Source organism: Schistocerca piceifrons, chromosome 8 (assembly GCF_021461385.2).
Source record: "Schistocerca piceifrons isolate TAMUIC-IGC-003096 chromosome 8, iqSchPice1.1, whole genome shotgun sequence".
Classification (NCBI taxonomy): Eukaryota; Metazoa; Arthropoda; class Insecta; order Orthoptera; family Acrididae; genus Schistocerca; species Schistocerca piceifrons.
Genome location: NC_060145.1, coordinates 345,061,891 through 345,088,221, shown reverse-complemented (window position 1 = coordinate 345,088,221; position 26,331 = coordinate 345,061,891). Strand labels below are relative to the sequence as shown.

The 26,331-nt window shown below is 44.7% G+C and overlaps 1 protein-coding gene across 2 annotated transcripts in view; it reads right to left on the bottom strand.

Annotated features, from left to right (window-relative positions):
* LOC124711255 (probable G-protein coupled receptor Mth-like 1) overlaps nucleotides 1–26,331 on the bottom strand; it is a 369,949-nt gene that overhangs the window by 44,363 nt on the left and 299,255 nt on the right. For both annotated transcript variants that reach the window (XM_047241226.1, XM_047241227.1), the window contains exon 7: nucleotides 13,858–14,045. In XM_047241226.1, the coding sequence (XP_047097182.1) occupies nucleotides 13,858–14,045 (188 nt within the window). The remainder of the gene's footprint in view (nucleotides 1–13,857; nucleotides 14,046–26,331) is intronic.

Genomic DNA, 26,331 nt, shown 5'->3' with positions numbered 1-26,331 from the left:
GGCATTGAGTCAAACAGAGCAGGTACAGCTCCCCATCCAGCTTCAACACGATACCACAGTTCATCAAGAGTAGTGACTAGCGTATTGTGACGAGCCAATTGCTCGGCCACCATTGACCAGACGTTTTCAATTGGTGAGAGATCTGGACAATGTGCTGGCCAGGGCAGCAATCGAGCATTCTCTGTATCCAGAAAGGCCCTTACAGGACCTGCAACATGCAGTCGTGCATTATCCTGCTAAAATGTAGGGTTTTGCAGGGATCGAATGAAGGGTAGAGCCACGGGTCGTAACACATCTGTAATGTGACATCCACTGTTCAAAGCGCCGTCAATACGAACAAGAGGTGACCAAGACGTGTAACCAATGGCACCCCTTACCATCACGGCAGGTGATACGCCAGTATGGCGATGACGAATACACGCTTCCAATGTACATTCACTGCGATGTCGCCAAACACGGATGCGACCATCGTGATGCTGTAAACAGAACATGGATTCATCCGAGAAAATGACGTTTTGCCATTCGTGCACCCAGGTTCGTCGTTGAGTACACCATCGCAGCCGCTCCTGTCTGTGATTCAGTGTCAGGGGTAACCGCAGCCATGGTCTCCGAGCTGATAGTCCATGCTGCTGTAAACGTCGTCGAACTGTTCGTGCAGGTGGTTGTTGACTTGCAAACGTCCCCATCTGTTGACTCAGGGATCGCGACGTGGCTGCACGATCCGTTACAGCCATGCGGATAAGATGCCTGTCATCTCGACTGCTAGTGATACTAGGCCGTTGGGACCCAGCACGGCGTTCGGTATTACCCTCCTTAACGCACCGACTCCATATTCTGCTAACAGTCATTGGATCTCGACCAACGCGAGCAGCAATGTCGCGATACGATAAACCGCAATCGCGATAGGTTAGAACCAGACCTTTATCAAAGTCGGAAACGTGATGGTACGCATTTCTCCTCCTTACACGAGGCTATACAACAACATTTCACCAGGCAACGCCGGTCAACTGCTGTTTGTGTATGAGAAATCGGTTGGAAAAGCTCTGAAAAGCTGATCATTTGGATATCACAGCATCTTCTTCCTGTCGGTAAAATTTCGCGTCTGTAGCACGTCATCTTCGTGGTGTAGCAATTTTAATGGCCAATAGTGTATGTGGAGGTACTACCCAGCATACTACTCCTAACAGCTATATTATTAATCTGGAAACGAAGTACATACTGATGTAGTGTTGTTCAGTAGACCGTCCTCAGTCACCAATAGAAATATCTGCGCTTATACCCATTACACCCTGTACACCCACTACGTTGCAGATACGCTTCAACAATCCCCTAAAAATGGAAGTTTTTTGATCATCCCTTATACAGCCGCGACTGCTACGGTCGCAGGTTCGAATCCTGCCTCGGGCATGTATGTGTGTGATGTCCTTAGGTTAGTTAGGTTTAAGTAGTTCTAAGTCCTAGGGGACTTATGACCACAGGTATTAAGTCCCATAGTGCTCGGAGCCATTTGAACCATTTGAACCTTATACAGCGTGACAAGCCAGATACAAGAAGATGACGACGTAAGAATCTCATATACATCAACAATCAATAAGAGATATTTGCCTTTATCTCTATTTACTTTTTTATGTTGCTGATGTTAGAGTAACACTCTCCCAAGTACACAACTATTATTACAATAAAATGTCTGTTTTCGATGCTTAATATACCGTGTGCATTATTTACGAAATTTACGTTTTTATTACTAATGGATCCCAGGCTTCCAAACAAGACAGCTGGAGGCAGGACCCTGTCCGAGCTAACAATGAATAAGGACGCTATAAAGATTTACAGCTAACTTATAGTTAGCCAAAAAGATTCTGAAATTGAATCGGATCAAACAATTGTCACCGTGGCAGCTAGTCGTCGCGGTGAGGCTGCTGACGATGACGGTGTAGTGGTGGTGTGTGCAAAGAAAGACGATGATGTTCCATCAGTGTCGCCATAACTGGGGCACTCAGCCCTCAGGATCATCACAACATCGTGACCATGAGTCGAGTCCCTTCGTACCGCTGTTACAACATAGGGCCAGCCAAGTAACAACTAACGCATCAAATTTCTAATACGGACCCTCCGGCATTAACATCGCACCGAGTTCCCTCGACAAGGGACCAAAAGCGACTCCTCATTAGAAGGGACGAAGTAAAAGAAAAAGAGAAAAAGACAAAAATAGAGAGAGAGAGAGAGAGAGAGAGAGAGAGGGTCTGGTGCCAATACTCGGAAATCATACATTATTCGCGTATATGTCAATGACGCACCCCTGCCCGCCCCCCCTCCCCACTCGCACCCCCCCCCCCCCCCTTCATCACGCCACAGAAGGGCTGAAAATGCATAAGCACGCTTTACTACTTCGGATGTTGTTCATATTTTGTCGAATGGTTTTGAACGGTTCCTAGTTGTTCCAAACCGTGCACGAGAGCAAAAATAGTGGTCGTGTTGCACTTTGAAGGGGTGCGATCACGTTCAATGGCGAGCCCCTCCTCCCTCGCCCGGCCCCCCGCCTCCCACTCCCACCCCCAGTGTTCTCTGAGCAGGATTAAAATATCAAGGGGTGTCAGCAGTGTCAAACGTTGTCAAGAACGTCCTCCTACTGCTCATCATAATGAGACTGTCGTTTTCGACTGCGAAACGTGTGGCAATCACTACCCCAAGGAAAGGGGTGGTTTAGTTAACGCCGTTAATTCCAACCCCTCAGGCCTTTCCGTGTCGATTCTGAGCGGCGGTGCGTGTGAAATGTTTTCCTTGACCACCCATAAGAAAACCTACGGATCTCAACTCGGATCGTCGCGGTTTTGACCTCCATCGCAGAGAAGGGGTGGAATATCGATAATAGGGGCTGTCACGACCTTCCCATCGTGAACACGTCCACGGTGCCTTTCGGCAGAATTGTGATGAAAGCTGGTGCCAATGCGGCGCCATTAATACACCTGAAACGGTACATGAACATCTGAAGTCTGGCCTTTTTTTCGTATGTTCAACATCTTGAAATTTGAAGCGTCGTCGACGTTGAGGATGACGTTGCAGGATGCCGCCCTTTTGGATCACTACTGAGGAAGATTATAGACGCCTTTGAGCCATATTTCAAACTTATACGTGCCAATGGCAGGCAATTACGGGGTTTCGGAGAAGTGATCCTTTAATTTTGTTGCGCAGTGTATATTGATCTCATGCACTGAATGTGTATCTGCGTAATTCGTTTAATAGATATGTTATAATCTTTCTATGGGATTATACGCTGTTACAGTGCCTCTCGAAACAAACTCTTTTTCTTGGCCGAAGACTTTGGGGCATATAAATCAGCACAATAAGAGACCTGACAAGGTGATTCATTGTCTAAATTAATAGATCCTGCAAAAGAGAGATGCTAATTGTTCTCTGAGAAGTTATAAGAAACAAGCAAGATACTAGTTTAAGGATTTAATAATTTTGTAGTCTTCGATTTGTCAGTCTCACAGCGTGTTGAATAAGATCGAGACTGGATCTAGGAATCAAAAATTACCATATACTGATCACGTTTGTACATTCGCGTTCACTCGGCAGTATGTTCAGTGCGCGACTGTAGTCGCTCACACAACCGTTAGTGACGACTTGTTTCGAAACTGTATCGGTTCTTCCTCGTGCACATCTGAAAAAACGAACCGGGTTCTTCTAGCGACTCGAATAGACGTGACGTCACGAGTGACACATTTATCTTTCCATGCGTCACACAAAGAATCACCGGTGATGAAGAACTTACGACAGGGTATTAATTTCTAGGATTCCATTTCGTGTGTTTATAGCTCTGGGTGTCGCACACGAGTGACGTGTCAGCTATGTGTTTCAGAGGCTCAAAATACATACACTGAGAAACACGGTATGCTATCCATTCCGGCGTATTATAAAAATAGACTGCGAAAATAATTTTAACAGTGGCAACAACTGAAACCTTTGCAACAGAATGAACCGTTATGAAAATAGATATTTATACTCTCTGTGGTGTATAGATTTATTGAAGGTAATAAATGGGTCTTAGTGTGAAAAAATGGGCTTATCGATGTCACATCCCGTACTCAATTTCTTCTCTGAAACTATCATTTGAAAACTGATTACTTTAAATAGATAAATGATTTCCTGTGTTGTTCTGCTCCTTATTTCACAGTTTTTTAGGGCAGTTGTCCATCGGACTGGTTCGACCAATGAAATTTATCTTTATACGAAACATAAACAGAATTCCCTATGAAAATAAATATGTTAGTAGCTTCAATCCTGCTGTCCAAGTAGGTGAACTTGTAAATGAACGACATACATTGGCAATTTTTCCAAGCAGAGCGAATCTTCTATTGTTTGGCCGGAAGGCTGTGCGGTCATAGAGAATGCTTCAAGGGAGATCTCTTACCTATGTTTGCTGTATACAAAATACTGATCTCAAGACCAAAGTTATGAGATCAGGAATCTAGAGTCGAAAACGCATGCTTCAGGCGCTGCCAGATCTAGAACGCGGAAAAAGTGCGAGAAAGTATTTGAAAACGGAACACTGGGCTGCCTCCCGCGACGTTCTTGGCTGCGGCCGTAGAGTAGAAATGTGTCTGGAGTGAGCATAACGCACTGCATATGTTCTCACCATCATACCGAGAGTGTCAAATGACTTTACTATATAGGCGTTCGTTTTCATTTCATGCTAAAACTGAAGCTTTAATATTACGAGGGTCATTCAATAATTAAAGAGACAAATTGGTCTGGAGAAAAAGCGTTTATTTTTACAGAACAATTTCTATTTTTCGACATAATCCCCATGACTATTTATGCACTTGTTCCGAGAGGCTACAAGCTTTTTCATTGCGGCTGCAGAGAACTCTTTATCTTGATGTTTGAACCAATTTCCCACAAACTTGTTCACGTCCTCGTTGTCTTGCAACCTCTTCCCACGTAATGCCTCCTTCAGTATACCAAACAAATAGAAATCACTAGGTGCTAAATCAGGACCGTAAGGGAGATGAGGCAGTACTTCCCAGCCCTTTTTGTCGATGGTTTCACGTGTTAGTTGTGCAATATGAGGACGTGCGTTGTCTTGCTGGAGAACGACACCTCTCCTCTGAGATCCAAGACGTCTCCGTCTCATGGCTGGCTTCACCTTGTTTAAAAGCAAACCCGAGTAGTATTGGCTGTTCACTGTGCGCCGCTTTTCGAGATAATCACAAAAAACTGGTCCCTCAGCATCCCAAAACACGGTCAACATGACTTGAGGCTTGGGTTTTGAATTTTTTCTTGACAGGTGAGTTGGCGTGCTTTGTCTTTTGGTTCTGGCTCATATTAGTGAACCCAAGTTTCATCACAAGTTAAAATTTTGTTGAGGAAGTGCTCACCTTCGCATTCATAACTTTCCTTTAACTCTGTGCACACTCTCAACCTTTTTTCCTTGTGTAGCCGCGTCAACTCCTTTGGGACCCATTATGCACATGTTTTGCGGTACTTCAGCTTCTTACAGATAATGTTATGAACTGTACCAGTACTAACTTGAATCTTATCAACTATCATTTCCACATTCACACAGCGGTCGGCACGAATAATGTCATCAATTCGACTTTCAAGCGAGGGAGTTGAAACTGCCAGAACGGTGTTCGTCAGTTACGGAATCGCAAAAATTTTTGAACAGCTCCGCCCACTTGTAAAAATTTGCACGATTCATACAACCTTCACCATAAACTTTAGACATTCTACAGTATATATTCACTGGTCTCACGCCTTCAGCAAGTAAAAAACGGATAACAGAACGTTGTTCAAGCAATGTGGACGTTTTTAGCGGACTCTCCATCGTGAAATGTATTTTTGAGGTTATAAACAAAACTATGTTGAGACATAAGGTGATCAGGTTTCATCCCAGTTACGCCAACTTAAAAGCATAAAAGTACCAAACTTGCCCTACAAACCGTTTTTTCCCCACACAAATTTGTCTCTTTAATTATTGAACGACCCTCGTACGTGTATTTTCATTATATCCATTCCGTTGTGGATGAGGAACTGCAGCTTTGATTTAAACTCGCGGTTTACGCACAGGGGTTGGACAGAAATAAGGAAACACCGTGAGAAATGCGTGCTTGAACATAAACACAGATGATAAACAAGCCTGTAGGTTGCGCTGTTGTATTTGACCACAGGCGGCACCTGTGCAGTGTCCTCAACACGTTGCAAGTGTCACTCGCGTTGAGAAGTATTTTATGTGTAGTTGTGAGTGCATTGTGGCGGAGCTAAGTGAATTAGAACATATTCAAATTGTTAGTGCTCGTATAGTGGGTGCTTCTGTACCAAAGGTAACCGAAGTGTTTGATTTTTCAAGAGGCACCGAATCGAAGATTTATACCGCATATAGGGAGAGCGGAAAATCATCATCCGGCAAATAACAACGTGGACGAAAGTGTGTGTTGAGTGATTATGACGGACGTTGATTGAGGAGGACGGTGACGAAAAACAAGAGGGTGACAGCTGCAAAAGTCCGTGCGGAACCGAATGTTGCACTTGCAAATCCTGACAGCACCGCAACAACACGAGTGGAGCACAATCAGCTAGGCATAGCAGGGCGAGCTGGAAATACAAAACCACTCTTTCGTGATGCAAATGCCCATCAGAGGAAAATGTGGTGCCGAATCAGTAAAACCTGGTCTATGGAGCAATGGAAGACAGTCATTTGGTCCGTTAAGTCTTGTTGCGCACTCCTACCAACTTCTGAGCACATTTACGTCCCAAGAGGGAAACATGGCGAGGGTTCGGTGATGATTTGGACAGCCATATCGTGGTATCCCAAGGGTACTGTACTAGGTTACATTACCGCCAAGGATCATTTGACCATTTTACCTTATCAGGTCCATCTCATGGAAAATGTTTTCCCCAACGGTGATGTTCTGATCCAAGACGACAGATGTCCTGTTCAAACAGTTCGCATCGTCCAGGACTGGGTTTGTGAGCAGCAGGTTGAACTGTCGCATCTTCCCTCCCCACCAGATCCCAAAATTATTGAGCCTTTGTGATCTGCTTTAGACAGAAGGGGACGTGGTCGCTCTCCGCCTGCACGATCGTTACCTCAACTTGCAACTATTTGACAGAAAGACTGGAATGAGATTCCCTTGAAAACCATAAGTGACCCGTATTTATACATTCCAAGATGACTGAAAGCGGTTTTGAATACCAAGGGTTTTCCTACGCAGTATTAGGTACAATAATGTGTTGAATTTTTTCTGTTTCCATATTTATGCCGACCTCCAGTAAGGTATAGGCAATTTGTAACTTTTTGAATTTGATACGATTTACTTGTGTTGTACCATTAACCATTTTCAGTAGAGTCCTGGTTCGTCATCAGATGGAGAAGCTACAGGAAGATAATTCACTGGACCATGCACAGCTACGCGCTGCCATCCACTGCTGTGAAAATAACGAAAACTGAGGTATAAGTTGCCCAAGTCTTTAGGAAGCGAAAGATCGTCATGTTTCGCACAATTGCGTCGCTGTGTTTGGTGGTATCCACGACCATTTAATTCCGATTAAGAACTGTGTGAAAGCTGAGGGAAATATACGTTATCGCAATGAAATTGTCCTGGATACCAAGACGCAGTGCTATGTAACATTACGATCCATTTCGGTAACTTACGCCACAGTTATCGTCATTTTTGCCAACACCACGACTCTAGCGTTTAGCTGCAAGTGACCCAGAGACCAGTCTCTCTGTGACGCCTTTATCTGATGATGCTCCTGCAGTGGCTCGAAAACTGATTAATGGACAATAAATCGCATGAAATTAAAAAAGAGATTAGTTGCGTATCACCTACATACACCGCCAATTACAGGTATTTTTCCTACTTTACATATTTCTTTAGGCAAATATGGGTTAATAGCTGCTGCTCCTATGGATGCAATTCTAAATGTTTGTATATGAAATAAGGAACGGTTGCTTTTCATAGGTAAGTGGCATAATAGTTTAATTATAGTTATTACACAAGTAATATGGAGACACTGTAATGAAGACCTAATATCTCAGAACTATTTTCTGTAATTCTATGGTTATATGTTCACGAGAAGGAAGAGTCTACGAATAATGATCAAAAGAATGTGAGAAGAAAAATACACATTCTGAGTAATCACTTCAGATGCTTTGCTGGATTTTCCCTTCAGATTGTTATTTTCACCATTTGATTAACCCAGATGAAAAACGTTAGGGTATAAGATGCCATTAGCACCATTTTCAGTGTCATTCTGTTAATCCTTCTTTTTTGCTATCACATTGATCTTTCACCTAATGTATAACACTGTAGCCTAACTTAAATTTTACAAGTCACATCTTTAAACTAAGTCGTTTTATTTATACGCACGAATGTCTGAACAAGAGAATGAAATGTATTGTATTATGTTGGTTCACTTCATTGAACATTTGTTCAACTGTTTTATCTATTTCATGTGATATTTATTCTACATTGGAGAAGATATTTGTACCTAATTTGCGCAACGCAGATACCATACGATTACTCTGTGCTTGTCTATAAACAAGAGAAAACCGAATAAAGAAGAATCGAGAAAAATGGGCAAACGTCTATCTATATATACTACGAGGGTTGACTGAAAAGTAACTCTTCAACAGTTGGCAGCATTGGTGTGCGGCAGGAACTGGCTTGTTCCGTAGCCTCTTCTCTACAGCTCCAGTTGGCTGGAAACATTAGCACTGAACGGTTGTGTTGCTACTGTATAAAGTATGAAGCCCTGCGCAGACGGTCGGTCAATGCGATTTAAGCAAAGTGCAGTCATTAAATTCTTGACAGCAGAAGGTGTCATACCAAAGGAGATTAGTCAGAGAATGAAATCAGTTTATGGTGATTTTGTTGATGTGAGTACTGTGCATCGCTGGGCGAGTAAGCATAAATATGTTGAGGCGGGGACATCTGACCTGCGTGACATACAAAAAATTGAACGTCCTGTGACAGAAACCACCGAGTTTCACAAGCAAAATGTTGACAGATTGATTCAGGACGATCGTCGTATCACTCAGAGAGAGACTGTAAGCACAATCGGCATTTAATAAGAACGTGTGGTTCACATTATTGCTTTGCTTGGCTGTCGGAAGATCTGTGCACGATGGGTACCCCGGATGCTGATTCCTGAAATGAAAGCGCACGGATCTGAAATTTGCCAAGAACTCCTCTCGCGTTACGATAATGAAGGTGGCGACTTTCTCTATTCGATTGTGACAGGAGACGAAACGTGGGTACACCATTACGGCCCGGAGACGAAACATCAACCTACGAAGTATCCACACAAAGACTCGCCCCAGAAAAAGAAATTCAAGACGCAGCACTCAGCTGGAAAAATCATGGCCACAGTGCTCTGGTACGCAGATGGTGTGATTCATGTTGATGCCCTTGATCGTGGAACATCAATAAATTCAGAGCATTACATCACAACGCTGCGAACTCTGAAACGATGGCTAACAAGGGTCCGAAAGGAGAAGGGAAATGTTTTCCTGCAGCATGACAATGCCAAACCACACACTTCACCTGCCACAACAGCAGAACTTCAGAGACTGAATCTCACCACCGTACGGCATCTTCCATACAGTCCAGATTTAGCACAGTCTGACTTCCATCTGTTCCCAATAATGAAAGACGATATGTGGGGACATCATTATGCTTCTGATGAAGACGTTGAGAGAACTGTGAGACTGTGGTTGCGGAAACAGTGTCGACTTCTTCTGTGACGGCTTCAGAAAACTTGTTTATCGTTGGCAGAAATGTATCCAATTGGCTGGTGATTATGTGGAAAAGCGAATATTGGTAATTAACGATCACTTTGTAAGGATTATTTCTGCGTTTGATTTATTAAAATATTCCAATCCAGACTAAATTAACTACGGTGGATCATTACTTTTCATTCAACCCTCGTATAAACTCTTCCCCCCTCTCCTGTATCAAGACGAGGCAAATGCAAAAGGGTAACGGTTTGTTAATCGTCAGCAGTTCAAATGTAAGGCAAAAATGATATCCGTTAAGGCAGTGGCAGCAAGGACTGGGTGAGGAAGTCTAGTGTCACTCAGTGTGTACCCCTTGGGGCCTGTTGAAGAGGCTGTTCCGGCAACTACTAGGAAAAGGGTGCAACCGACTATAGGTTGTGGTGCACGTTGGAACAAACGGTGCCTGTCATCTGGGCTCCGAGGTCATACTTAGATCATTCCAGTGACTGGAAGCGAAGGTTGGGAAGACCAGTCTTGCATAAGCAATTTCATCGAGGTTCACGACTTGCAGCATTGTCCCATGAACTGATCGGGGCTGCTGGTTGTTAGTCGAATGGAAGGATTGAACCAGAGACTTCGAATGTTCTGCGACAAGCTAGGCTAGCTACTCAGGTAGCTTACAGTGTGTGGGGAGCACACAAGGGTGGGACATGAACTTAAAGCCAAATCCTATCAACCACCGGACTCGTCTCCAAACTTCAGAGAAAATCTAAGTTCGCTAGCAAGTAGGATCCCATGTCATACTGTCATTATTGGAGGAGACATTATTAGTCCAGAATCAATAGCAAAAATTGCACTATTTTAAGTGGTTCGCATGACAAGACGTTCTGCGATACATAAGTAAATGAAGTAAATGAGTTCTCTGAAAACTACATAGAACAAATTTTTCGGAAGCGCACTCATAATGGAATTATGCTGTATCTAATACAACAAATAAACCTAACTTTTTTGAAGACTTAATAGAATCTGGTAGCAGTGAAAATGTGGCAGTTGTAGCAACAATGATTTCTGAAGTACAAAGAGACACTAACACAAGTTGAAAGATTTATACTTTCATCAAAGTGCATAAAGAGGCAATCATATCGCACCTCAGTAACGAATTCGAAACGTTTAGCTCTGGAGAGGGGCATGTAGAAGAACTGCCCTCAGAAGAATAGTGGACCACGTAGCTATACATCACAATGGGAGAAATTCTTCACGGTATACAATCAGTGTAAGGAAACTGCTAAAGAAACAGAGACTACTGTATAATAGTTGTAAAACGAAGCTTACGGCTAGAGATTAGGAGATGCTAAACGTAACGCATGTGGCTGTTAAGAGGGAAGTTCGTGAAGCCTTCAGTGTCTACCGTACCACAATATTAATGAAGAATGTCTCACAAAAGCAAAAGCAATTCTACTCACACGTAAAGGCTGTTGGTGGTAACAAAGTCAGTGTCCAGATATTCATGGACGAGACAGGAACTGAAATTGAATGTAGCGAAGCAAAAACAGAAAGGCTGAGCTCTGTTTTCAAATGTTTCTGTACAAATGAAAATTCAGGCGTATTACTCCAATTTAATTCTTGCTCGACTGTAAAGATGTGTGACATAAATATTAATACCAAAGGCGTCTCGAAGCAGCTGAAATCGCTAAAACTGAAGAAAGCCCCAGGGCCTGATGGAATCCTATCAGATTCTATACTGCATTTTCTATACGACTAGCCCCTCTTTTAGCTATAGTCCACCATAGCTCCCTCGAACAGAAAACCTAGCCAATAATTGGCAGAAAGCATAGGACACACCGTTTACAGGGAGGATAGCAGAAACGATCCACAAATCTACCATCTAATATCTTTAACACCCATTTGTTGTAGAATCTCGAAACATATTCTAAGCTCAGACATAATGAGGTATCTCGAACACAATTATCTTCTCCGCGCCAACCAACATGGATTCCGAAAACATAGGTCAATTGAAACCCAACTCGCACTTTTCTCACATGACTTACTGAAAACTTTGGGTCAAGGCAGTCACATGGATACAGTATTTCTCGATTTATGTAAATCATTTGACTCAATACCGCACCTACGATTATTATCAAAAGTATGAACATATGGGGTATTTAGAGAAATTTGTGACTGGACTGAGGTTTTCTTGGCTGGGAGGACGCAGTATATTATCTTGGAAGGAGAGTCATCGACGGTCTTAGAAGTATTTTCGCGTGTGCCGTAGAGAAATGTATTGGGATCCTTGCCGCTAATGTTATATATTAATGATCTAGCAGACGATATTAATAGTAATCTTAAATTTTCACATATGATGCGGTTACCTATAACGAAGTACTATCTGGAAAAATCCGCACATATATTCAATCAGATCTCGATATGATATGAAAATGATGCAAATATTGGCAACTTGCTATAAATGTTCAAAAGTGTAAAATTGTGCACTTTAGAAAAATAAAAAAAGTAGTATCCTGTGACTAAAGTATCAACGAGCTATAGCTGGAATCTGTCAACTCATACTAATACCTGCATGTAACACTTTGTAGGGATGTGAAATGGAACGATCATTTCGCTCAGTCATGGGTCAAACAGGTGGCAGAGTTCGGTTTATTGATAGATTACCAAGGAAATGTAATCAGTGGACAAAGAAGGTTGCTTACTAATCATTCGTGGTATTCAGCCTAGAAAACTTTTCAAATGCTTGTGATCCTTGCAAACTAGGACTAACCGGGAATACTGAACGTGCACAGAGAAGAACAGCACGAATGGACACAGATTAGTTCGATCTGTGGGAGAGTATCACAGAGATGCTGAAGAAACTGAACTGGAAGGCACATGAAAATAGAGGTAAACTATTCCGAGAAAGCGTAATTTGAAAATTCCTAGTACCGGCCTTAAATGTCGATTCTAGAACAGTGTTTACATCCGGGAATAATTACCAACTCAGGGGTGAAAACATAAGTGTACAACTGTGTTATGGTCACTAAACTAAATTATTTTTAAAAGATCGTTACTGTTATTACTATTTCTTGAGACTGTAATACTGAATACATGAGTTTTTAGCAACTTGGGATAACTTGCGAGATAAAGTGATGGAGATTATAGCCTGTGAAACGAATGTACGAACGTCGTCCACTACAGACATACTTTGCACGATGCTTCTATGACAGTAAACTTAGACATATGCATCACATAAGCTTAAATATCTCATAAAAGTGTCTTCCGTAAATTGTTTGTAATTCCCGCTATAGTTTAGAAAGTGCTTCATGATTCACCTAGCAACAATAAACGAAGTAATCGATTGCACAACAGTTACCATATAATGGCTACTACATTGCTGTAGGGCCTATACTACATTATTATTATTGATATTATTATAAATTTCTGCCAGCTGAGAAATAAGAAGTCCAGCAATCAAGTGATTGAAAAACAGTAGGCCTAAATATAGTGCACATATTTTAATTTGGTTTCTTTTAGATGGGGTGTAGTGTGCGTGTGAAGAAAGTGTCTTTAGGGTGGACTGGTGGTGCAGAGGAAGTATGTTTTGCAATAAGTGTCTCCTCTCAATGTGGATAGTTGGCCTTCTTTCATGAAAAGGAGTTCTCTTTAGCGCTCGTGATGCACTGAGAACTGCTTCATCAGCTATAACAATACAGATTGTTTGAAATAAACAGTATCAATTGTCTTATTGACTAATGAGACTTGTGAAAGTTAAATATCATGCATCTTTGGTCATCATAAAAATGAAAGTACTCAAAGAAAATTGTTTATCATTATGAAGTTTACTTATGTGCTAATGTTCGTGACTGTAGGGTGAGCGGGGAGTAGCAGCTAATATCTGATTGCACTCTTGGGTAATGGACTCAAAGAGGCTGGGAACCACTGCTCTACGACAAATTACTCCTGTAGGAATCGTGAGGACAAGATTATTTTAATTACAGCATGCATAAAGACGGTTAAACTGTCATTTCTGTGCTCCATACGTGAATGGAACAGAAGGAAACCCTAATAACTGATACTATGGGAAGTCCCCACTGCCATGCACTTCACTGCGGAGTATAGGTGCGGATGAGGATGTACGGACTCACCCCTGAACCAGCAGCGCACGGCCCCGAAGTCTGGTTTCAGCTTGGCGCCCTTGGGCACGGAATCTGAGAACTCGACGGCAGCGGTGGCCGCGCAGACGAGGGCGGCGCCGCACCACGCGTAGGCGGAGAACCACCAGAAGCGCCGGCGGTCGCCGTCCCAGGCGCCGCCCTGCAGCGAACGCAGCCCACTGCAACACAACACCGCAACACCGCGCCATCAGCGCCTCCGCCGGGACACCTGCCACTGAACAACTGGAGCTATAATACCTAAATTTGACACCGTATCGATACCTCGATAATAGAAGCAGCTCGTACTTAAAGGATCTAAGACACAGTTGCCCCGATATATGTACACCCCTCTGCAAAACTTTAGGACGAGATAGATAAAGTATCGGAAAGATACGGAAATCGGTAGATGTGACGTACATGCAGAGAGAAACAAATGATTACAGTTTCAGAAAACCAGAATGATTTGTTCAAGAGAAAGACCTTCAGAAAGTCTGTAACGTTTTGGTTCACCTCTGGCCCTAAGGCATGCAGTTATTCGGATTAGCATGATTGACAGGGTTGTTGATGTCCATCTGAGGGATACTGTGCCAAATTCTGTCCAAGTGGCGCGTTAGATTATCAAGATCTAGAGCTGGTTGAAGAGCTCTGCCCAAAGTGCTGCAGACGTCCTCATTTGGGGAGAAATTTGGTGACCTCGCTAGCCTAGGTAGGGTTCGGCAAGCGCGAAGTTAAGCAGTGGAAACTTTCGACGGTAGCGGGCGGGCATTATATTGTTGAAATGTAAAGCCAAGGTGTCGTGCAATGAAGAACTACGAAACGGGACGTACCGCTGTGCTGTATGGGTGCCGTGGTCATCGCTGGTCGTTGGGACTCAATTCCAAGCAAGACTGATCACTAAGGACAGTTCTATTCCGTCAGTGCGATTCCAGGGCGAAGACATGTCAGGCGACGCCCCAGACAGCGGCGGAATACCAAGCAGACTGTCGCCCGCCATACGACCCAACAACCAGGGCTCTTGGTCTGATGGGGGCATTTCGTTTCGTAACAGGACCGCTTTCCAACATGGTTCAAATGGTTCTGAGCATTATGGGACAACATCTGAGGTCATCAGTCCCCTAGAACTGCTTAAACCTAACTAACCTAAGGACATCACACCCATCCATGCCCGAGGCAGGATTCGAACGTGCAACCGTAGCGGTCACGCGGTTCTAGACTGAAGCGCCTAGAACTGCTCGGTCACACTGGCCGGCAGGACCGCTTTGGTTGTTGTCCACAGCACCCTGACCGCACAGCGGTTAAGTCGACGATATTCTACGTCCGTCTTATTGCCCTTGATGGTAAGCCATATGGACTTAAATTTCAACAAGATAACGCCCGATTGCATACGGTGAGAGATTCTACTGCTTGCCTTCGTGATTGCTAAATCGTACAACCCTACCTCGACCAGCAAGATTGCCGGATATGTCCCGAATTGAGAACTTCTGGAACATTACGGGCAGGGCCCTTCAACCAGCTCCGGATTTTGACGATCTAACGCACGAATTGGACAGAATTTGGCATGGTATCCATCACTTTGACATCCAACAATCTCTCAATCAAGGCCAAGCCGAATAATTGATCGCATAAGGGCCAGAGACGGACCAATGCGGTATTGACTTGCTCAATTTCTGAAGCACTTTCTCTTGAACAAATCATATAATTTTTCTGAAATTATAATCATTTGTTTGTCTTTACATGTACATCACATCTGCCTATTTGCGTCCCAATCGGATAATTGCTTCATAGTGTGTTTCTCTTTTTTGTCTTAGAATTATTAAATAGTAGCTGGAAATCAATGAATGTGCAGGGACATGTTACCGGAGGTGTCGCGGTTGTGCATACAAAATAGTGCGTCATATGGCGTGAGGTCAGAGTGAGGATAGCGCCAAATGGCACTGGCCCAACAACACGAGGCAGTTGGACGAACAGGAAAACGTAATGTGTGTTAATCAGTGACCAATTACGTTGCAATGCGGTGGTGTTTTTCATTGCAACGTGGCTTGGAGACAACATTCGGTTGACTTCACACCGAGTAGAATCACAGGGACATGGAAAGAAGGAAGAAGGGTGACGAGTGTAGCACAGTGGATGGGTATCTGCATCTACATATATACTCCGCTAGCCACCAAGCGGTGTGTGGCGGAGGACACAATTCACGCCAAAGTCATATTCACCCCCCCCCCCCCCCCCCTCTGTTCCACCCGCGTATCGCGCGAGGGAAAAACGACTGTTTACTGTTTAAACGCCTCGGTACGAGCTCTTATTTCCCTTATCTTTCAATGATGATCATTCCGTGATTTGAAAGTTGGTGGTAATAATATATGCTCTACATGAGTTCGAGTCTCGGTCCAGCACACAGTTTTAATCTGCTAGGAAGTTTCATATCAGCGCACACTCCGCTGCAGAGTGAAAATCTCATTCTGGACATGCTCTACATCCTCGGTGAAGATCGGATTTCGGAATTTAGTGAGCAGCCCCTTCTGCTTAACGCGCCGTCTATCTGCAAGTGTGTCCCACTTCAAACTTACTTTGAGATTTGTAACGCTCTCGCGATGGCTAAATGTACCAGTCACGAATCTTGCCGCTCTTCTTTGGACCTTCTCAATCTCTTGAATCAGACCCAACTGGTAAGGGTCCCATACAGAAGAACAATACTCCAAGACTGGACGAACTAACGTATTGTAAGCTATTTCCGTTGTTGAAGGACTGCATCGCTTCAGGATTCTACCAACAAACCGCAATCTAGAGTTTGACTTAGCCGTTACTTGTGTAATCTGATCATTCAATTTGAGATCATTTAGAATAGTCACATCCAGATACTTGACGGACGTTACCGCTTCCAAAGACTGAGCATTTATTTTGTACTCATACATTAATGGGGATTTTCGCCTTGTTATACGCAATAGGTTACACTTACTAATATTGAGAGATAACTGCCAGTCATTACTTTTGTGGCGGTGTTCGTAGCGACAAACACTTGGCTGTAGAAATGGCTTACGAAGTCACCGCCACACTTTTAATAGCGGGCCGACCGGTCCGCTGGAACAGTAAACAGAAAGATGAAACCCCAAACACTCTGATTAAATAAAAGTCGGTACTTATCTTTATTACTGAAGATACAGAAACACAGTAGTGAACTCGGTGTCTACAGAAATCTGTCTAGTTCGAGTCGGAGCGGCTAGGTCAGCGTCGGCTGACGACAAACAACAACTCTGCTGTGATGAACACACAACTGACTAGCAAGTACACAATTCGGTGGCGAGTATACAACTGAGCGGCGAATACAGAACTGTCCTAGCACTCGCGACTCCAGCGCTTAAGAAGCCAGAAGCCAGCGGTGGCGCGCGCAGACTTGCGGCGATTTGCTGTCTCGCTGGCGCTGCTTATGCGGACGGCGTCCGGACTTTGATGCTGCCAACCTTTTGGCAGCGGGCTCGGTTGGCATTACTGGCTAGGATATAACAATTACATCACGCATTTATTTTCTGCAAATCCTCATTGATTTGTTCACAATTTTCGTGTGATACTACTTTCCTGTAGACTGCAGCATCATCGTCAAACAGTCTAAGGCCGCTGTCAATACCATCAACCAGATCGTTTATGTAAATCGTATTGTTCACAGCATTGTTTCACTTGCATGGGGAGCGTTCCTAATCATAGGCACTGCTGTCTCAAGATGAGGAGGTCGTCGATAATGGTCTTATACATCGGAAAATGAACGCTATATTGTGCAACTGGCAAGAAGGGACCCAAGTCAAACAGCGGGTACAATGGAAACGGCATTTCTCAAAAGTGCAGTGCACTCAATGTCACACTCCACAGTGGCAGGGTGGCGGCATGGGGGTGGTCTCTTTTCCGGACGACAGTAAATTGTGTTCAGTTGACACCTGCACATCGGCACCAACGTTTGCGATGGCACCAGCGAGTAGTAGGGTTGCATACTGTTCTCGGTTGAGTGCAGATTCAGTCTGAGCAGGTATTCTTAACGTCTCCTCACATATCGAAAGGTAGGAACGCTTAATGCGATCACAAACATTGTCAAACGAGATCGTTTTGGATGTCCAGGTGTTATGGTGTGGAGAAGCATAATGATGCACGAGCGTACTGAGTTTCAAATTTTTGATTACGGTAAACTCAGCAGTTACTGTGACACTATAATATTTTTCCACGTGCAGCTTTTCAAGGGTACATTTGGCCCTGACTTCATTTTTATGGATGATAATGAGCGAGCGCATCGAACTGCGGAGGTGGAGTAGCTCTTGCAGTGAGAGGATATTCGGCGAATTGACTGCCCTGCACGTTACACTGATTTAAATACCATCGAACTCGTGTGCAGTGCGTTGGGGAGACGTATTCCAGCACGTCCAAATGCACTAACGATCATTCATCAGTTGTTAACAGCCTTGCTGGAGGGATGGAACGTCTTACCACAACAACTCCTTACCAACTTCGTGGCCACCATGGCAACACGCTGCAGAGAATGCACTGCCGTACGTGGCGATCACACATCCTATAAAGAACCAGGACCCGCCATTTATAGTATCAGGGGACCAAGACTTCAGTGTAATTATTGTCTTTGAATAAAAGTGTAATTTATATTCGTCACCGTATACTTTTCAGTTACCTTTGTACAAAACTTCTTTGCATGTATAATCTACGTTTCACCAAACTATGTTTCTTTGCAGTGACACATCGCGTGAAAATTACTTTCGTCCTTACGTTTTGCACATCAGTGTGCCATATTATAAGTCAACGGCCTTGCCGCAGTGGTAACACCGGTTCCCATCAGATCACCGACGTTAAGCGCTAGCAATTGGATGGGTGACCATCCGGTGTGCCGATCGCTGTTGGCAAGCGAGGTGCACTCAGCCCTTGTGAGGCAAACTGAAGAGGTACTTGACTGAGAAGCACCAGCTCCGATCTCGTACACTGACATCGGCAGGGAGAGCGGTGTGCTGATCACATGCCCCTCCATATCCGCATCCAGTGACGTCTGTGAGATGAAGGCCATCTTCTCCTGTCCATGCAGACGTTGAGGTGATTCGAAGGAGGTCAGCTAGAATCCAACAAGCAGCTGAATGAGCAACAGCCGAGTCTGGTGTCGAACAGCGACGACTTGTAAACACTGTAAAACAATGACTGTTTTATTAGCGTCGAAGACGCTTTACAGGTTTCCAACAGCTATCTGGCTTCACACTGTCTCCGCTCGGCCCTGTGTAGCCTATTTATGTGGACTTTGTTACATTTATTTATGTTCCGGGTCAACTGCCGGTTGCTGCACCAACTATCGGTTTTCTGCATGTCTTCCTGCAGTTCGCTACAGTCTTCTGGCGTTGCTGCCTTCTTATAGACTACCGTACCGCCTGTGAACAGCCTATTTCATCTTCCTACATTATCCACTAGATCATTTATATACATGGTGAGTCGGAAATCCACCGACAAACTTGAAGAGGTGGTTCAGGGATAACTTGTTAGTGTTACGGTAGAGAGTGTAAGTAGGCTGTTTAGGTTTTTTTTATTGGTAACGCCACGTAGCGCTGTGTATGAAAATCACTGGCCGTGCTGTGTGCAGTCTGTGGCTGGTTTGCATTGTTGTTTGCTATTGTAGTGTTGGGCAGCTTGAAGTAAACACCGCGTAGCGTTGCGCAGTTGGAGGTGAGCCGCCAGCAGTGGTGGATGTGGGGAGAGAGAGATGGCAGAGTTTTGAGAGCGTATGATCTGGACGTGTGTCCATCAGAGACAGTAAATTTGTAAGACTGAATGTCATGAACTGATATATATATATATATATATATATATATATATATATATATATATATATATATAATGACTTTTGAACACTATTAAGGTAAATACATTGTTTGTTTCTATCGAAATCTTTCATTAGCTAACTATGCCTATCAGTAGTTAGTGCCTTCAGTAGTTAGAATCTTTTATTAAGCTGTATTGCAGTAGTTCGGGTAACGAAGATTTTTGTGTGAGGTAAGTGATTCGTGAAAGGTATAGGTTAATGTTAGTCAGGGCCATTCTTTTGTAGGGATTATTGAAAGTCAGATTGCGTTGCGCTAAAAATATTGTGTGTCAGTTTAGTGTTGATCAGAATAAGTAAAGAGAGGAATGCGAGTACGTTCAGTTCTGCTCTGCTGTTTGAAAATTAAATAATGTAAGAGGTTTATCAGCACAGTCATTCATAAATTTTTCTAAGGGGACGTTTCAAGAGGACCCACACTCTTGTGTGGTTCGTTACAGAGTACTCCCAATTCATTTGTTTTGTTTTGCAGCAATTAACTTTGTATCTGCCGAGCGGTCTGAGGCGCCTTATCACGGTCCGCGCGGCCCCCTCCGTCGGAGGTTCGAGTCCTCCCTCGGGCATGGGTGCGTGTGTGTTGTCCGTAAATTAGTGTATGTAGTGTGTACGCTTAGGGACCGATGACCTCAGCAGTTTGGATCCACAAGACCTTACCACAAATTCGGAATTTCTTTGTATCTGTACTAAGTGGTATCATAGCCGACGATACCATTCAGGGGGAAGTCGTACCGTGTAAAGAGGTTAGCACTAGAGGTTCCGCTGTTATCCGACAACGGCAGCAACAGCGTCCGACGCCGCCCAATCGTTGACCTCACGAGTGCCACGCCCCCTGAGCAGAGGTGCCGCTGGCGCCACGGATCGCGTGGATAAGAGGCGGCCCGACTGCAGCTATAGCCCAGTCCTTGCCCAGTTGTCGAGTAACTCCAGTCAGCAGCAGTCAAGCATCGTCATAGTCCAGTCGAAACTTTCTCTGGCCTCAACACTTATGTTTATTTCTACATTACGAAAACTTATCCCGGCTTTGCCAAGAACTTGTATACGGATTTCGCCGAGGAATATTTTGTACCAAAGTTAAGTACATTACAATGACTGTATTCTCCTATTCTTTTCACTTCTGCCTCAGAACGCACACACTGTCCCTGTGGGCAAGAGTACTTTTGGTGACTAGATTTACCTGCTCACTTCATAGTGCACTGAAGATAACAGAGAACATGTCGACGGTATGTGTCACTGAGAACCGGCCGTGGTGGCCGAGCGGTTCTAGGCGCTTCAGTCTGGATCCCCACAGTTGTTTAATGAACAAAGTAAGAGCGTATGTACTATCAGACCAATTGTGTGATTGGATTGAAGAGTTCCTAGATAACAGAACGCAGCATGTCATTCTCAATGGAGAGAAGTCTTCCGGAGTAAGAGTGATTTCAGGTGTGCCGCAGGGGAGTGTCATAGGACCGTTGCTATTCACAATATACATAAATGACCTTGTGGATGACATCGGAAGTTCACTGAGGCTTTTTGCAGATGATGCTGTGGTGTATCGAGAGGTTGTAACAATGGAAAATTATACTGAAATGCAGGAGGATCTGCAACGAATGGACGCATGGTGCAGGGAATGGCAATTGAATCTCAATGTAGACAAGTGTAATGTGGTGCGAATACATAGAAAGAAAGATCCCTTATCATTTAGCTACAAAATAGCAGGTCAGCAACTGGAAGCAGTTAATTCCATAAATTATCTGGGAGTGATTTTAAAATGGAATGACCATGTAAAATTAATCGTCGGTAAAGTAGATGCCAGACTGAGATTCACTGTAAGAATACAAAGGGAATGCAGTCCGGAAACAAAGGAAGTAGGTTACAGTACACATGTTCGCCCACTGCTTGAATACTGCTCAGCAGTGTGGGATCCGTACCAGACAGGGTTGATAAAAGAGATAGAGAAGATCCAACGGAGAGCAGCGCGCTTCGTTACAGGATCACTTAGTAATCGCGAAAGCGTTACGGAGATGATAGATAAACTCCAGTGGAAAACTCTGCAGGAGAGACGCTCAGTAGCTCGGTACGGGCTTTTATTAAAGTTTCGAGAACATACCTTCACCGAAGAGTCAAGCAGTATATTGCTCCCTGCTACGTATATCTCGCGAAGTAACCATGAGGATAAAATCAGAGAGATTAGAGCCCACACAGAAGCATACCGACAATCCTTCTTTCCACGAACAATACGAGACTGGAATAGAAGGAAGAACCGATACAGGTACTCAAGGCACCCTCCGCCACACACTGTCAGGTGGCTTGCGGAGTATGGATGTAGATGTAGATGTTGACCGCTACGGTCGCACGTTCGAATCCTGACTCGGGCATGGATGGGTGTGATGTCCTTAGGTTAGTTAGATTTAAGTGGTTCTAAGTTCTAGGGGACTGATGACTTCACATGTTAAGTCCCATAGTGCTACGAGCCATTTGAACCATTTGTCGCTGAGACCTCGTTACCTTATGTGATTTCACCACGGTGGGACGCCAGCATGCTTTGCACTCGATATTAGGAACCACACTAAAGTACAGTTTGGACGAGAATGGATTAGTCGCGGTGATCCTGTTCCACGGAATTACCAGATGTGACACCAATGAACTACTTCTTCTGGAGGCATGTACAGAACCTAGTTTAAGAGACTCCGGTCGATATTCGCACGCATCTGGTTGCTAGCATTATCGCAGTCGTGGAAGTAGTACAGCAAACTTCTTGAATTCTTGGGCTCGTAATACAGTCGATGGTGGTCGACATTTTGAACAATAGCTGTAAGGGAACGATTCTGTACTTGTCATTTGCTGTATTGTACACTGACAGAACAGTTTGTGATAAAATTATACGTGTTTAAATAAGCACTATCGGACTTAACATCTGAGGTCATCAGTCCCCTAGACTTAGAACTACTTAAACCTAACTAACACGCATGCATGCCCGAGGCAGGATTCGAACCTGCGACCGTAGCAGTCGCGCGGCTCCGGACTGAGGCGCCTAGAACCGCTTGGTCTCAGTGGCCGGCTGTACGTGTTTAATCTGTGGGTTTCTGCATTACTCTGTTTCTGTGTTTTACCTTAGGTTATTGCACGTTTCTTCACCGCTCTGAAGGTATTTTCGCAGAAACAAGAGTGACTGCGGCAGCAAAACGAATAAACCATAATTACACTATTACTCTCAACGATCCGCCTGAGACCGCGAGTTCCTTATCCGAAAACATTCAAAAGGTATACCTGAACAACCTCAAAGTTTGTCGGTGCAGTAATGGCTCAGTCTATATGTTTACAGTAACAGACCAGAATGAATTTGAACTCTGCTGCGTAGTGTGCGCTGATTTGAAAGATTAAAAGTGTGCGCCGAAGCAGAATTCGAACCTGACACCTTTTGCCTTCCGCTGGCAAGTGCTCTTAACGACTGAGCTGTCCACGACCCGTCCTCACAGCTTTACTTCCACCAGTACATGTTCTACCTTCCAAATTTGCAGGAGTTATCCTGCAGCCTGGCTTAGTCAGTGCGCACTAGCCAGCGATAGCTGAACGTCCTACCTTCGCGTCCCAGTCCGACACAGGGGTAACAATGGCACATTTACGTGGATTTCTCTTCATAATTTTTAATGTTTTCAAAACAATGTATCACGGAAACGGTACGTTTCCGGGCATGAGTTCCTATTCAAAATACTCACTCCGTTCTAAGAACCCTAGAAGTTTGTGATGGGATTTTCCGGCCACCATCTATGCTTCTAATTCAATATCACATTTAAGAATGTAAAATAATTTTATATAGGCTCTAGTGGAGTGCGTAAATGTGCTCCGAGTACGGCGGAGGTTTACGAACCTATGGTGGGTGGGGGAGGGGGGGGGGGGAGCACGTTTACGTATTTCAAGTAGTAAATACCACAGAAATGTTCGTCCTCTTCATCAGACTGATGCACGTTATAAGAGGAAAGAAGAACTTGATGGGACATCAGTTGAGATGAGAGTGCTTGCTAATAGACACTTTGGAAGGACTAGTTTGTGAGGGGAGTTTGATAAGAAGGAACACTGGCGATACAAACGATTCTACACGGCGTAGCCTCGTTGTTTTGGTTATCGATGTTTACTCATATCAGTAACATACAGTCCCATACTTTGGGAATGTGCGTCAGGGAGCCGCACCGCCATTCTAGGCAAGGTCCTCGTGCATGTGGTTTGCTGTTGCCTTCCTCCGACCGACGGTGAAATTTCAAGTGTGTATCTGTGTCGTGAGCATGGCTCTGACGAGTGCCTGCACCTTGTAGTGATGGATTCGTGCAGTAAGGTTGGTTGATTTGGGGGAGGGGGACCAACTAGCGAGGACGGGTTAAGGAAGGATGGGGAAGGAAGTCGGCCGTGACCTTTCAAAGGAACCATCCCGGCATTTGACTGAAGCGATGGAGGGAAATCACGGCAAATCTAAAGCAGGATGGCCGAACGCGGGTTTGAACCGTCGTCCTCCCGGATGCGGGTCCAGTGTGCTAACCATTGCGCCACCTCGCTCGGTGTGTGTATTAAGGGATGAAAGGAGGGGAGAGGGTCAAACTCGGTGATGGCACAGAGCGTACTCCTCCCGTGTAGCACCAAGGAGGCCGAGGTTAACATCCCCATCTGACGGACGGATCGCCATTAGCAGTGGCGTATGAACTCACATGAAACACTGCGGAGAGGTTCGTTTGTTAATTCAGGACACTGGTGCAAAGACATCATGTCTGACACCACCTCTTCTCCGCTTACCGGCCAAATACACTACTGGCCATTAAAATTGCTACACCAAGAAGAAATGCAGATGATAAACGGGTATTCATTGGACAAATATATTATACTAGAACTGACATGTGATTACATTTTCACGCAATTTGGGTGCACAGATCCCGAGAAATCAGTACCCAGAACAACCAACTCTGCCCGTAATAACGGCCTTGATACGCCTGGGCATTGTGGGCATTGAGTCAAACAGAGCTTGAATGGCGTGCACAGGTACAGCTGCCCATGCAGCTTCAACACGATACCACACTTCATCAAGAGTAATGACTGGCGTATTGTGTCGAGCCAGTTGCTCGGCCACCATTGACCAGACGTTTCCAATTGGTGAGAGATCTGGAGAATGTGCTGGCCAGGGCAGCCGTCGGACATTTTCTGTATCTAGAAAGGCCTGTACAGGACCTGCAGCAAGCGGTCGTGCATTATCCTGCTGAAGTGTAGGGTTTCGCAGGGATCGAATGAAGGGTAGAACCACGGGTCGTAACACATCTGAAATGTAGCGCCCACTGTTCAAAGTGCCTTCAGTGCGAACAAGAGGTGACCGAGACGTGTAACCAATGGCACCCCATACCATCACGCCGGATGATACGCCAGTATGGCGATGACGAATACACGCTTCCAATGTGCGTTCACCGCGATGTCGCCAAACACGGATGCGACCATCATGATGCTCTAAACAGAACCTGGATTATTTCGAAAAAATGACGTTTTGCCATTCGTGCACCCAGGTTCGTCGTTGAGTACACCATCGCAGGCGATCGTGTCTGTGCTGCAGCGTCAAGGGTAACCGCAGCCATGGTCTCCGAGCTGATAGTCCATGCTGCTGCAAACGTCGTTGAAATGTTCGTGCAGATGGCTGTTGTCTTGCAAACGTCCCCATCTGTTGACTCAGGGATCGAGACGTGTCGGCACGATCCGTTACAGCCATGCGGGTAAGATGCCTGTCATCTCGACTGATAGTGATACGAGGTCGTTGGGATCCAGCACGGCGTTCCATATTACCCTCTTGAACCCACCGATTCCATATTCTGCAAACAGTCATTGGATCTCGACCAACGCAAGCAGCAATGTCGCGATAGGATAAACCGCAATCGCGATAGGCTACAATCCCACTGTTACCAAAGCCGAAAACTTGAGGCGTAACGAGACCTGGGCTGAATGAAGCGAAGAGGACGCCCAGGGTGTGACCTTGGGAAGCTGAGAACAGTGTGGACACTGGAGATCTCAGTTCATACGCCTCCTTCCGCTAGCAGCCGCGAGGCCGCGTGGGTGATTTTCTGACAAGTCAGAAGGGCGCAGCGCAAGGACATCCACTCTCACCAGATGACGCCAAACTTTTTTATTTATTTATTTACTTCTGAAATATCACATCCTATCGGGCAGCGACGTGTGTTACGTGAGACTAAAAACTAAGCGCATACGAGAAATCTACTGATGTCAGACCATGAGTAGAAGGAAGGCGTTACTCGCCTCCCTAATGCAGTTCGCTGACGTATACTTGTGTGGAGGCGCCGGAGTTCGTAACCGGCTTGAATCTCCGTCGTGGAAGAAATTTTCACTGTCTGTTGCTGGGGCTTTCTGTCACCAGACCGGTCTCATGCTGCTCCCCACGCTATCCTGACCTGTGCAAAACCACTTTTTCTCTGTGTAACTATTGCAACAGACATACATTTGAACCAACCCAACTTACTATTTTAAGGGATGTAACATTCTACTTTCCGACTGGCAGAACATGAATTGGTTTTTCTTGATGACAACGTCCTCCTGAGTAATGGTGCTGTTTCCGTTTTATGTACAATAATCGGTCGTCTTCTTCGGGTGCTACG